General features: G+C 39.7%; 1 protein-coding gene across 1 annotated transcript in view; it reads left to right on the forward strand.

Annotated features, from left to right (window-relative positions):
• The first annotated feature begins 2,304 nt into the window (after positions 1-2,304).
• LOC109865460 (collagen alpha-1(XVIII) chain) overlaps positions 2,305-13,726 on the forward strand; it is a 177,920-nt gene continuing 166,498 nt past the window's right edge. Inside the window, exons 1-2 of the mRNA XM_020453708.2 lie at positions 2,305-2,462; positions 2,551-2,624. Coding sequence (XP_020309297.1) covers positions 2,452-2,462; positions 2,551-2,624 — 85 coding nt within the window. The 5' untranslated portion in view covers positions 2,305-2,451. The remainder of the gene's footprint in view (positions 2,463-2,550; positions 2,625-13,726) is intronic.

The following is a 13,726-nucleotide window of genomic DNA, read 5'->3' on the forward strand; positions in this document are numbered from 1 at the left end:
TCAGAGAATACATTACATAGGATGAAGAAACAATACTCTGAGCTGCTGCTCCATACTACTTGTCAGACAGAGATAACTGATACTGTATACTCGTTGGGGTGGGATTGGAGTGGGGTGCATTGGGTCTGAGGGGGTCTTTTGGTAATTTATTTGGATTCATCACGTCTTACTCATTGTTAGAAAAAAAAGTTGGGTCCAAATGGGATGTTATGTACTATATTTATTGAACATTATGTGAATAGTACACATAAAAATTACCAATTTGGGTGCAATCAATTAGCTTAACTTATCAGAGATCTACAGTGCCTTGTGAAAGTATTCACCTCCTTGGCATTTTTCCTATTTTGTTGCCTTACAACCTGGTATCATTTGATTTACACAACATGCTTTCGAACACTTTGAAGATGCAAAATATTTTGCATTGTTAAACAAACAAGATATAAGACCAAAAAACTGAACTTGAGTGTGCATAACTATGCACCCCCCCAAGTCAATACTTTGTAGAGCCAACTTTTGCAGAAATTACAGCTGCAAGTCTCTTGAGATATGTCTTCATAAGCTTGGCACATCTAGCCACTGGGATTTTTGCCCATTTTTCAAGGCCAAACTGTTCCAGCTCCTTCAAGTTGGATGGGTTCCGCTGGTGTAGAGCAATCTTTAAGTCATACCACAGATTCTCAATTGGATTTAGGTCTGGGCTTTGACTAGGCCTTTCCAAGACATTTAAATGTTTCCCCTTAAACCACTCGAGTGTTGCTTTAGCAGTATGCTTAGGGTCATTGTCCTGGTGGAAGGTGAAGCTTCGTTCCAGTCTCAAATCTCTGGAAGACAAACAGGTTTCCCTCAACAATTTCCCTGTATTTCCCAGTCCCTGCCAATGATGCTGCCACCACCATGCTTCACCGTGGGGATGAGGTTTTCAGAGTGATGAGAGGTGTTGGGTTTGCGCCAGACATTTTCCTTGATGGCCAAAAAGCTACATTTTAGTCTCATCTGACGAGAGTATCTTCTTCCATATGTTTGGGGAGTCTCCCAAAAGCCTTTTGGCGAACACCAAACGTGTTAGCTTATTTTTTTCTTTAAGTAATGTTTTTTTCTGGCCGCTCTTTCGTAAAGCCCAGCTCTGTGGAGTGTACGGCTTAAAGTGGTCCTATGGACAGATACTCCAGTCTCCGCTGTGGAGCTTTGCAGCTCCTTCGGGGTTATCTTTGGTCTCTTTGTTGCCTCTCTGATTAATGCCCTCCTTGCCTGGTCCGTGAGTTTTGGTGGGTGGCTCTCTTTTGGCAGGTTTGTTGTGGTGCCATATTCTTTCCATTTTTTAATAAAGGATTTAATGGTGCTCTGTGGGATGTTCAAAGTTTCAGATATTTTTTTATAACCCAACCCTGATCTGTACTTCTCCACAACTTTGTCCCTGACCTGTTTGGGGAGCTCATTGGTCTTCGTGCTGCCTCTTGCTTGGTGGTGCCGCTTGCTTAGTGGTGTTGCAGACTAGGGGGTCTTTCAGAACATACTGAGATCATACTGAGATCATGTGACACTTAGATTGCACACAGGTGGGCTTTATTTGATTAATTATGCTACTTCTGAAGGTAATTGGTTGCACCAGATCTTATTTAGGGGCTTCATAGCAAAGGGGGTGAATACATATGCACGCACCATTTTTCCGTTTGATATTCTTTAGAATATTTTTAAACAAGTTATTTTTTAAATTTCACTTCAACAATTCAGACTATTTTATGTATGTCCATTACATGAAATCCAAATAAAATACATTTAAATTGCAGTGTAATTACATTTCTACAAAATGTTGCAGGAATGCTAATCTTATATTATTCTAACAATATAAATTATTTTTGAATAATCCGAGATTGTGGGTGTCATGGCTTGCTGAAATGACATGGAACAACCCATATGCCAAAATTGTTATTTTCAGAGAAAACAACAAAGTTATTTGAATGAAAACACAACATTTTTAACATGTTTTACTTTTGTTCGAGCGTAGATGGATGTGATTCAACTGTTAAATGGTGTTTTATCAAAATGTACACACAATGTAATAGGGACATCAAAGGTAGGCCTTATCATTGGAATGCGAACTACAATGCCCGTTTGACCACAAATTAGGCTACTTCTTCTTTCACCTTGAACTTGACATTTACAGACAAGTCTAAGATTGGTGTAAACAATGCTGCGCTAAAAAAATATAATTATATTACAAACGCACCATGCAGTAATCACCACGGAACTCTTTAGGACCCAGAAGGATTCCCTTTGTCAGATTATGTGGGACACTGGTCTCTCCCACAATTTCTCTCTAACTAGCAGAGAGCCGCGCATCAGCTGTTCACGCCTTTGCAGTCGTGGTGGACCAGGGAAACTGGGAAAAGTTTTGAATTTATTTGGCCAGAAATCTTGTAGCCTTTCAACTTGGTCACTACCAAAACAAAGATGAAAATGAGGTATTTTGCATTCATTTACGTTCTTGGGGGATGTATAGAAATTCAATAGCATTCTTAATTTAATGCACAATGTGCTACCTCGTTGCAGGTGTTCCTCATGGTTGGAGACACTAGTTTGCTCTGTCCTGGTTCTTCTGACGCCCGCAGCATCGCAATGGCCAGGTAAGCGCAACATTTAGAAAAACATGGATACTTAACTGTTTAACGTTACACCAAGTTGTAGACATCAAGACATCTTTAGCTCTCGAACCGTTATAATGTAAATAAACGTATGTGCACCGTGGTTATGTAGAGACACTACTTATAAAACGGTGAAATGTTGAAATACAATACACTTAGGCCTAAATTAATGGTTTTACATTGTGAAGTTGTAACGTTGCTTTCAATGATAACACTATTGGAAGGATGACACAGGCTAATGCAAAGTGGGAGATGTCTGTCATTACAGTATGTATGGTAAATGAATTACGTTTTGTACAGCTAATTGGGAAATGTTGTTTCCTAAAGAAACTGTGCCATAATATTACCAGTTTCAGCTATTGGAAACATTGCCTGTGTCTGGGATGCACATGTCATGTTTCTGAGTGTGGACTGTGGGTTACATTCTTTGTCAAGATTTATTGTATGTTGCTATTTTACATCAGTGGAGAAAATAGTTGTAGGTGTCAGCCTACTTATTCATAAACAACCTTAGGGTCTATGTTTGATTTCATTTGACCATCCCTGCACTTTTTTTTCCTTCAGGAAAATGTGTTCAGTTTGTGTAAATTGACTTTCAATGATTTCTGTATTTCATTTCATATGCTCTTCGGCAAACATAATGGTCAAAGTAATGATGTAATTTGTTTCTATTGCTATTTTGTGAATTATGTTGAACCGCTTTGAACTTTTTAGTAGTCTGTGTTAGTTGCGCAGTGAAAGTGTTAACTAACATTGTCCCATGTTGTCTGAATAATCAAGCTGTAATATACAATTAATTGGTATATACATCCTGACACTTTGGAGTGCAAAATCATGTAAATGTTCCTTACAAACCGAAATATTGAATAAAATTACAATTGAACTTTACCGCTTTTATGTGCAGTTTGTCCTTTAACCACTTTAAATTTTGGACAAAATATCCACAGGAAAGTATTGTTGAGCTGACTTTATAGAGAGCAGGTAGGTTTGCAGCTGCCAGCTGAATGCAAGCAAAGTTAGGTCTGTGGTTCGGTTACACTTGGCTATTGTTTACATATTGTGCTAGTGTTTAAGCAGTGTGAGTCAGTAAATTGAAAATATAAGCAGACAGAACCATATACCTACCAGCTCTCTAAAAAGTTGAGTTAACAATCTCCTGTGGATATTTTTGTCTTAAAGTGGCAGAAGAACAAACTGCACACACAACTGGTAGAGTACGTTTTTAAATGTAATGAATTTTTATTCAACATTCTGGCTTGTAAGGAACATTTACACTTTGATTAATCACACAAAGAACCATGGATAGCATGGTATCACCAGCTAACACTATGTGTTGGGTGATTGACATCACACACCCAATAAAAATGTAGTTGTCATTGAGACCTATTGAATGTCAATAATTGGGTCAGACTGCAAAGAAGCCAATACCATTCATCTGAACTTCCACTTTGACGTGCACAGAATGGCTTTGGTCTGTTGACAGGGGCTTTCTCAAGTCCAAAGTCTAACCTCAGAACTCAAATTCCTTTAGCTTTTTGTCCAGTGTTGCTTCTTATCTATCTGGAGATTGGGATGGGTACTCTGTGCTAAAGACCTGCAGGGCACACTAGTCTTGAGAAAGTAGAATTTTAGAATGGGACACACCTATTCTGATACTAAATTATTCATCTCTGAACCTCGCTGCGGCCCTATATTTAATTTAGTCAAAGTTCTGTCCATTGGATTGTGCAGCTGTCAGATGGAGAGCAGGGAGGAAATTGAGAAGTCTACATGAATATTTGATTGATGGCCATCGCTGTGGTTGCCTTCACATTAACTTAACAGCACAGTCATGCCAAAGACTCTAAAAATGGACCTGATGCCTCTGCTTGGCAGCACATACTCCAGAAACACTCACATTCCAGTTGAACGTACAATGTTACTGACAATGTCTTTGAGTTTCCAGTGCCGTGATGGAGGAAAGTTGGATGAATCCTGTATGTCTTTATCTCTGTTTGGAAATGATAGCGTTAAATGGGCATGTCTCCTAGGTTGGGACATGAGGAATGAGGAATCCCCTTTGTCATGTGATGCTTTCTCTGCTCCCAGTGTGGCTATACCTGCAGGCTGTGTTGAAGCAGAGGACAACAGCTGTAAGGGGATACCCTGCCAGCACATTTAATGAATGAATTTGATAATGCATTAAAAAAATCACTGCAAATAGGGCTTCCACCTGTCATATGCAGGGGTCAGAGCCATTGAGGTAAACAAAATCCTCCTCAGTAGAAGCATCGGTAATAATTAAACTTTCGAAGCCATGTTGGGATGGTCAGTCTCAGGTTGTCTGATAGCTGATACCACCTTTTTGAAGTTATACAATAACTCAAGTCCGTTCCTCAACTGCAGCTATAAATACTGATATAATAAGGGTTGACTTGAGAGAAAGGGTGGTTCTGTGGTTAGAATTAGGCTCCTAACATCTGTTGACATGTCCAAGATAGTTGTGGCCTTTGCCACTGGGTTGTGTTCATTAGAAAAAATGTTCTTTAACAAAAGCTAGGGCTGGCAGGTAATGTTTTTGTCAACTTCATATTAATGTCAACAAAGTTTAAAGTAACCCTGGTTTACATCTAACAGCCTATTTATAAAAGAGACGAGAGGAAGCAAAACTAGCCATTTTTAGAATTCTTGTGTTGTGGCATGTACAGCTGACTGAAGACTGGATGGCCAGGCATTCAAAAATATGAGTGCGGTCTTCACAAAGTTGTTTCAGCACGGTGTTATGGCAAACAAGTCTTCGGTCTCAAAAACCCAACAGTAGGCAACAGGGTCTGGTTTGTCAACTCTGGTTAGTGTGAAAAGTTGTTCTGGGGTGGGTTCTCTTCAGACAGACAGCTCTCCCAACAAATCACAAGGCAGATTTTTTGGGGGTTATGTATTATGTACTATATTTATTGAATATTATGTGAATATTTTAATTAAAAATTACCAATTTGGGTGCAATCAATTTGCTTAATTTATCAGATATCTACAGTGCCTTGTGAAAGTATTCACCCCCTTGGCATTTTTCCTATTTTGTTGCCTTACAACCTGGAATTAAAATTGTTTTTTTGGGGGTTTGTATAATTTGATTTACACAACATGCCTACCACTTTGATGCAAAGTGATGCATATTTTTTTATTGTGAAACAAACAAGAAATAAGACAAACTTAACTTGTGTGCATAACTATTCACCCCCCCAAGTCAATTCTTTGTAGAGCCACCTTTTACAGAAATTACAGCTGCAAGTCTCTTGGTATGTCTCTATAAGCTTGGCACATCTAGCCACTGGGATTTTTGCCCATTTTTCAAGGCAAAACTGTTCCAGCTCCTTCAAGTTGGATGGGTTCCGCTGGTGTAGAGCAATCTTTAAGTCATACCACAGATTCTCAATTGGAATGAGGTCTGGGCGTTGACTAGGCCATTCCAAGACATTTAAATGTTTCCCCTTAAACCACTCGTGGTGCTTTAGCAGTATGCTTACGGTCATTGTCCTGTTGGAAGGTGAACCTCCATCCCAGTCTCAAATCTCTGGAAGACAAACAGGTTTCCCTCAAGAATTTCCCTGTATTTAGTGCCATCTTGTTGATCTCTGCACCAAACAGGATGCTCTTGCCAGCATACTTGGGGTACAACATGTACGCTGCAGCGTGTATGGGCTTCAGGCAGAAGTCTTCACGCTTTTTGATGTATTTCAGAACTGCAGTTTCCTCTGCTTGGCGCAAGAGTGAAGTGGGCAGGGCAGTACGGATTTCTTCTCTTACATCTGCAAGCAGAGTCTGAACATCAGACAGGATGGCATTGTCCCCATTAATCCGTGCAATGGCTACTGCTATAGTTTTCAGGAGTTTCAGGCTGCTTACCACTCTCGCACTCTCATCCAGGAGGATCCTCTTGATGGGGCTGTCCATATTGGCAGGCTGAGATATGGCCATTTCCTGGAGAGACTCCTTCCCCCTCCAGGAGACTGTGAAACATGATGACAATTCCACCCCAACAGGTGTTGCTGGGCAGCTTCAATGTGCTGCTATAACTTGATGACCCATCACATATCATAGGCTCTCTTGTAGAGTGTATCCATTGTTTTCAGTGCCATGATGTCCTTGAGGAGTAGATTCAATGCATGAGAGCACAGCAAATGGGTGTGATGTGAGGGTAGGACTGCTCCACTTTAGACCGCTCCACTTTAGACCAAGCAGCCTTCATGTTCGCAGCATTGTCTGTCTCCAGTGCAAATACCTTTGGTGGTCCAAGGTAATTGATGATTTCCTTCAGCTCATCTGCAATTTAGAGACAGGTGTGTCTGTTGTCCCTTGTGTATGTGCTATTGTAGAATACTGGTTGAGGGGTGGAGATGTAGTTAATTATTCCTTGCCCACGAATATTCGACCACCCATCAGAGATGATTGCAATACAGTCTGCTTTCTCTGATTTGCTTGACCTTCACTTTAACTCTGAACTCTACATCCAGCAAATGAGTAGATAAAGCATGTCTGGTTGGAGGGGTGTATGCTGGGCGAAGAACATTCAGAAGTCTCTTCCAATACACATTGCCTGTGAGCATCAGAGGTGAACCAGTTGCATACACAGCTCGAGCAAGACATTCCTCCATTGAGTAAAAAAAAACTTCTGATTCCAGGAGGACCATGACCTGTCGATCCTGTGTCTAAATCATTTTTTTTTTGTCAGATGTTATGAGCGCTGAGGGAATGCACTTAGTCAGATGATTCAGCATCTTCGTTGCTTTCTTCATATATGATTTGGCAGAGTATTTGCACATTTACACCGCTTTTCCTTCTACATTAGCTGCAGTGAAAGGTCTCCACACATCAGATAGTGCCCGTGGCATTTTCCTGTAAAGATTAGAAGAAATAACATTTGTTAAAATAAACCCAAATATACAATTCCATGTACAGATAAATAGTTAAGCAGTTATATTAAACAACTCATTTTGTAAGATGCATGTTTTAAAATGAAGTTTACATACAGTGGGGCAAAAAAGTATTTAGTCAGCCACCAATTGCGGCTCCCACTTAAAAAGATGAGAGGCCTGTAATTTTCATCATAGGTACACTTCAACTATGACAGACAAAATGAGGAAAAAAAACCCAGAAAATCACATTGTAGGATTTTTAATGAATTTATTTGCAAATTATGGTGGAAAATATGTATTTGGTCCCTACAAACAAGCAAGATTTCTGGCTCTCACAGATCTGTAACTTCTTCTTTAAGAGGCTCCTCTGTCCTCCATTCGACTGCCACGCAGTCTCCTCGTGGAGTGCATTGTAATCGGCCATGATCTGTGTCCAAAAATGCTGATTACCGATTGTTATGAAAACTTGAAATCGGCCCTATTTAATAACGATTAATCGGTCGACCTCTAGTTGTGTCATTACTGTTGTAGTCTTGATTTTATAACAAAAAAATACACAATTTAACCACCAATTGTATTGATCTCTTGGACTGGCTAGCTAAGCATACCTAACATGGACATTTCAATATTGTCAGCTAATTAGCGTCACTAAATTGGCAGCAAGATTGCTGGCTGGCTGAGAACAATCTAACCATCCATAGACTATGTATACACATTCATCATTGCTACCAACACAAACAGAGAGCAAGTTAACTCATTTTAGTAACAATTTTTCCAGACAGGTGGACTAGATGGCTACCAAATTGAGATGCTCTTATTTGCTTACGTTAGCTAACGTCAGTCAAAGATAGAAAGAACAAACAAAACATGTTTACTCTGCTGAAGGTAGTTACCAGTCTATTAGTGACTACCATGGCATAGACTAAATTGATTTACATTGTGTATACCAAAAGATAGAGTTCAGAGTTCAATACAGCACTGTAACGTTAGCTTGCTAACTAGCTTACCCAGCTAGGCTAGCAAGCTAGCTTATGTTAGGTTACCTTGTTTGTAATTAGCACTGCCAGGCACAGAACACCACACGGGCATGATGACAAACATTAGTGACAAACAAATAAAAAATTTGTTTTATAAAATAATCTTAGAGAAATTCTGAGATTACTGTGTGTTGATTGTTTGAAGTAAACAACGCAATTATTCATGTTTGTGGGCACGCCCCCTCTACCTAGTGGGCGGTATCAGCATTCGATATGAATGCCAGACTTTTTGGTTCACTATCAGCAGATGAATACACAGGGAGTCGAAACTATACAATTCTACCTGTGAAATTAAAATGTACTAGTTCTAGCTTGTGGTTTGGATAATTGTGATGTTTTATGATAAAAATGTCATATTAATATAGTAATGACTATATATGCCATGCCAGAGCCAGGGTAAAATTCTCCTTTAAAAATTTTAGTCGTAGTTCTGGTCAGTAGTTATGTGGTTGTGGTCAGTAATTTTGTGCTCAGTAGTTTGCTGGAAATGTTCATGACAAAAATCACTGAACTATTTTGTCTGGCTCAGGTGATAGAGCAGGGACACCAGAAGATGATGTGGATTGTAGACCTGTTTAGGAAAGAAAAGCCCAAACTTTAGTCAAAAACAATGGCAATATTCAACATTAAGAAATGTAAACACTCAAATTCATAGGCGGATGGGGGGGGGGGGGCTTTATTTCATAGACATGATATAAACATGATAGGTTTTTGCATGTTTTTAAGCTATACATTGTTTGAAAAGAATGGAGTAAAACTAACTTCTATACACATGAACTAAGCTGGTATATTCTTCAAGAATCAATGGTTATAAATATACTTACTGTAAAAATCCCCCAAAATATATAGTATGTGGCCATTGCAGATTGTACCTCGAAAGGGACGTTATTTTCCCTTCAACAAAACAAATATTTCAACGGCACCACGGTTGAGCTGTATTTGCCCACTCTGTATACTGCTTGGCCATGGATGAGCACTCTGTCAAGAACATAATCTTCTACTGCAGCCAGAGAGGAAGAAACACAGAAAAACTAGTTTAAACAACATGTTCCAGACTTTTTTCTGACACCAAGAAGCAGTGCACCACAATTACTACTATGGTAAACTATAGGATTAAGTGTGACATTTTAGCAGATGTATTTATTTTTTGTTATGTGAGAGGGAAGGCACACGGAATTGTGAAAGCCACCGGAAGATGTTCAGATTTATTGGTTGGGTGTGTGTGGGCTGTGTTATTAGGGAGGTTATGTGTTGCTTGATGGGGTAAATTACTGTTCATTACTAACTCAGAAATATATCTCAAACGTCCTTTATTTTTAACATATCAACTAGCATATCAAGATCCGGATATGGTCCTCAGCCAAGAGAAGCTTCTCTGCAATCAATATAGCTTAAGATCTTGCTTAGAATATGTGTTTTCTTAGCACGTTCAATTTTATTGAATGTGCTGAGAAAACACATATGCGATGGATACAGTTAGTATTAGTCAATATCTCAGGATATTGAATGAGGCCATTGGAAATGTCCATGTGTCATTCAGAGTAATCCCAATATCAAATAATATGTCTAAAAGACACATCTGGATTCAGAATTTGTCAGGATATGGTACATATCCACAAAAACTCAAAATATACAGTGCCTTGCGAAAGTATACGGCCCCCTTGAACTTTGCAACCTTTTGCCACATTTCAGGCTTCAAACATAAAGATATAAAACTGTATTTTTTTGTGAAGAATCAACAACAAGTGGGACACAATCATGAAGTGGAACGACATTTATTGGATATTTCAAACTTTTTTAACAAATCAAAAACTGAAAAATTGGGCGTGCAAAATTATTCAGCCCCCTTAAGTTAATACTTTGTAGCACCACCTTTTGCTGCGATTACAGCTGTAAGTCGCTTTGGGTATGTCTCTATCAGTTTTGCACATCGAGAGACTGATTTTTTTTTCCCATTCCTCCTTGCAAAACAGCTCGAACTCAGTGAGGTTGGATGGAGAGCATTTGTGAACAGCAGTTTTCAGTTCTTTCCACAGATTCTCGATTGGATTCAGGTCTGGACTTTGACTTGGCCATTCTAACACCTGGATATGTTTACTTTTGAACCATTCCATTGTAGATTTTGCTTTATGTTTTGGATCATTGTCTTGTTGGAAGACAAATCTCCGTCCCAGTGTCAGGTCTTTTGCAGACTCCATCAGGTTTCCTTCCAGAATGGTCCTGTATTTGGCTCCATCCATCTTCCCATCAATTTTAACCATCTTCCCTGTCCCTGCTGAAGAAAAGCAGGCCCAAACCATGATGCTGCCACCACCATGTTTGACAGTGGGGATGGTGTGTTCAGGGTGATGAGCTGTGTTGCTTTTACGCCAAACATAACGTTTTGCATTGTTGCCAAAAAGTTCAATTTTGGTTTCATCTGACCAGAGCACCTTCTTCCACATGTTTGGTGTGTCTCCCAAGGTGGCTTGTGACAAACTTTAAACGACACTTTTTATGGATATCTTTAAGAAATGGCTTTCTTCTTGCCACTCTTCCATAAAGGCCAGATTTGTGCAATATACGACTGATTGTTGTCCTATGGACAGAGTCTCACACCTCAGCTGTAGATCTCTGCAGTTCATCCAGAGTGATCATGGGCCTCTTGGCTGCATCTCTGATCAGTCTTCTCCTTGTATGAGCTGAAAGTTTAGAGGGACGGCCAGGTCTTGGTAGATTTGCAGTGGTCTGATACTCCTTCCATTTCAATATTATCGCTTGCACAGTGCTCCTTGGGATGTTTAAAGCTTGGGGAATCTTTTTGTATCCAAATCCGGCTTTAAACTTCTTCACAACAGTATCTCGGACCTGCCTGGTGTGTTCCTTGTTCTTCATGATGCTCTCCGTTCAATTTTATTGAATGTGCTGAGAAAACACATATGCGATGGATACAGTTAGTATTAGTCAATATCTCAGGATATTGAATGAGGCCATTGGAAATGTCCATGTGTCATTCAGAGTAATCCCAATATCAAATAATATGTCTAAAAGACACATCTGGATTCAGAATTTGTCAGGATATGGTACATATCCACAAAAACTCAAAATATACAGTGCCTTGCGAAAGTATACGGCCCCCTTGAACTTTGCAACCTTTTGCCACATTTCAGGCTTCAAACATAAAGATATAAAACTGTTCCTTCCAGAATGGTCCTGTATTTGGCTCCATCCATCTTCCCATCAATTTTAACCATCTTCCCTGTCCCTGCTGAAGAAAAGCAGGCCCAAACCATGATGCTGCCACCACCATGTTTGACAGTGGGGATGGTGTGTTCAGGGTGATGAGCTGTGTTGCTTTTACGCCAAACATAACGTTTTGCATTGTTGCCAAAAAGTTCAATTTTGGTTTCATCTGACCAGAGCACCTTCTTCCACATGTTTGGTGTGTCTCCCAAGGTGGCTTGTGACAAACTTTAAACGACACTTTTTATGGATATCTTTAAGAAATGGCTTTCTTCTTGCCACTCTTCCATAAAGGCCAGATTTGTGCAATATACGACTGATTGTTGTCCTATGGACAGAGTCTCACACCTCAGCTGTAGATCTCTGCAGTTCATCCAGAGTGATCATGGGCCTCTTGGCTGCATCTCTGATCAGTCTTCTCCTTGTATGAGCTGAAAGTTTAGAGGGACGGCCAGGTCTTGGTAGATTTGCAGTGGTCTGATACTCCTTCCATTTCAATATTATCGCTTGCACAGTGCTCCTTGGGATGTTTAAAGCTTGGGGAATCTTTTTGTATCCAAATCCGGCTTTAAACTTCTTCACAACAGTATCTCGGACCTGCCTGGTGTGTTCCTTGTTCTTCATGATGCTCTCTGCACTTTTAACGGACCTCTGAGACTATCACAGTGCAGGTGCATTTATACGGAGACTTGATTACACACAGGTGGATTGTATTTATCATCATTAGTCATTTAGGTCAACATTGGATCATTCAGAGATCCTCACTGAACTTCTGGAGAGAGTTTGCTGCACTGAAAGTAAAGGGGCTGAATAATTTTGCACGCCCAATTTTTCAGTTTTTGATTTGTTAAAAAGGTTTGAAATATCCAATAAATGTCGTTCCACTTCATGATTGTGTCCCACTTGTTGTTGATTCTTCACAAAAAAATACAGTTTTATATCTTTCTGTTTGAAGCCTGAAATGTGGCAAAAGGTCGCAAAGTTCAAGGGGGCCGAATACTTTCGCAAGGCACTGTACATTAGAAATGGTCTGTATTCACTAGAATATCAAAAACATGTAAAGTACAGTTATCCCCTGATATGAACCCTTTTCGCCCAGTATTTGATTCCGTAAAAGAACCCTGGATCTCACCCCAACATCGCCAACGATTTATATATACATTAGATGACTGACGGGGTGCTGTTGTGAAGCCACCGCGCCTCCATCTTGGCACTACACCACCATTGTAAAAAATATTTGGGAAGCTAAACAAATTCATTTATTAATGTCTACATTTTGTTTTTGACACATTTATTCTATTACAGACACCGTAATGCATACTTATAATTCAGTGTGTTAAACATTTTCCTTAAATTATACGTTTTAGAAAATTACACTGAACGCAACATGTACAATGGCAAGAAAAGGTATATGAACCCTTTGGAATGACCTGTATTTCTGCATAAATTGGTCATAAAATGTGATCTTCATCGAAGTCACAACAATAGACAGTCTGCTAACACCCAAACAATTCTATGTTTTCATGTCTTTATTGAACACACTTTGTAAACATTCACCGTGCAGGATGCAAAAAGTATGCGAACCGTTTAATAACTGGTTGACTATCCTTTGGCAGCCATAACCTCAACCAAACGTTGTCTTTAGTTGCGGATCAGACCTGCACAACGGTCAGGAGGAATTTTGCACCATTCCTCTTTACAAAACTGTTTCCGTTCAGCAATATTCTTGGGATGTCTGGTGTGAACCAGTCTCTTGAGGTCATGCCACAGCATCTCTATTGGGTTAATGTCAGGACTTTGACTGGGCCACTCCAGAAGGCGTATTGTCTTCTGTTGAAGCCATTCTGTTGTTGATTTACTTCTGTGTTTTGGGTCGTTCTCCGGTTGCATCACCCAACTTCTGAGCTTCAATTTGCGGACAGATATCCTTACA

Source organism: Oncorhynchus kisutch, linkage group LG2 (genome assembly GCF_002021735.2).
Source record: "Oncorhynchus kisutch isolate 150728-3 linkage group LG2, Okis_V2, whole genome shotgun sequence".
In the NCBI taxonomy this organism is placed as follows: domain Eukaryota; kingdom Metazoa; phylum Chordata; class Actinopteri; order Salmoniformes; family Salmonidae; genus Oncorhynchus; species Oncorhynchus kisutch.